We start from the raw sequence: 1188 nt of genomic DNA on the forward strand, positions 1-1188 counted from the left end.
TGTGCATGTCCCGCGTGCCCGCCTGCCAGGGCTGATGCCAAGGCCAAATCAACAACATGCCCGGCTGATGCCAGGGCCAAACCCACTGCCCGGCTGGTGCCAAGGCTCAATGACTCTCTTCTCCGTCTCTTTCCCCCCCCCACCCAGACAGGACTGATCCGCACGACACACGACACACTCTCTCCTACTATCCGACAGACGCTGCTTGACCGACACGGGACGCTCTGACAGGACACTACTGAGACGACTACCTCTACTCCCTACCGCTACTACTCGACTGGTGGCGCTCGCGGCGCCACGCCGCCCATCCTCGGCCACGCGTTGCGCTGGGTGATCTCCCAGTTGCGCCTCGCAATGATGGCCGAGTGCTGCTGCAGGAGGCGCTTGCGCTCGTTGCGCACTCGCCACTTCTCGCCGTCGGAGCGCGCCAGGGCGACCTTGGCGGCGAAGCCGGTGGTGAACCACTCCGCCGCCTCGCGGCCAATGCCGCCGCGTGTGCTCGCCGCCCACGTCATGAAGTCGTAGTTGTTGGCCGCGCACGCCGCGGCCTTGGCACTCCGCTTCGCCTCCTCGGCGTAGTCGGTGGCGAGGTGCTTGCCTCTCGCCAGCGGGCCCAGCATGCCTTTAGGGAACTTTTTTTCTTCCGCGCGGAGCAATCACCTCTCCAGCAGCTCCCCACGGCCTCTTGCGTCAGCAGCGCGCGACTCTGGCTGTCGATGACTGCACTCCTGGTCTCTGCTACGCTCCCAGCGTCACTCCTCCTGCCGCTCGCGCCGCGGGTAGCACCGCGGTTTACCTGCGACATGTCGGTTGGAGCGAAACACTTCCTTTCCGACCTGGCGCCACACCATCGCATGGGCGGTGCGGCTGCCGCCGAGCGTTCACCGCGAGCCTTGGACTGTAGGAGTTCCTGGGGCCGTGCCGCTTCGTGGTCCAAGGAGAAGGCGCGATACTCGAGGCGGTGGGTGCGTTCGAGGAGCTGCGCGTCTCGGAGACACCCAAGGGTGCGCTCGCCACGGTGTCGGTGGGTGACAGCTTCGAGTGCCATGTCCGCCTCAAGGAGGTTGCTTCCGCGTCGTTCGTCAGCAAGGAGAAGCCGGACGGCAAGGCCCTGCACATCGTCAGGCTGCTTGACAAGGAGGGTGGGCCGCTGCTGTCTGCCATCCTGCACGCCGGCCCCGACGGCTA

The 1188-nt window shown here is 65.9% G+C and overlaps 1 protein-coding gene across 1 annotated transcript; it reads right to left on the bottom strand.

The window, feature by feature from the left end:
* Positions 1-269: 269 nt before the first annotated feature.
* Positions 270-620, bottom strand: EMIHUDRAFT_258800 (hypothetical protein; the record flags this gene model as incomplete). Its single annotated transcript, XM_005759044.1, has 1 exon — positions 270-620. One exon carries the CDS (start codon positions 618-620, stop codon positions 270-272), a length of 351 nt encoding a protein of 116 aa, XP_005759101.1.
* Positions 621-1188: the final 568 nt, after the last annotated feature.

This window comes from Emiliania huxleyi (genome assembly GCF_000372725.1).
Source record: "Emiliania huxleyi CCMP1516 unplaced genomic scaffold EMIHUscaffold_8191, whole genome shotgun sequence".
Taxonomy (NCBI): Eukaryota; Haptophyta; order Isochrysidales; family Noelaerhabdaceae; genus Emiliania; species Emiliania huxleyi.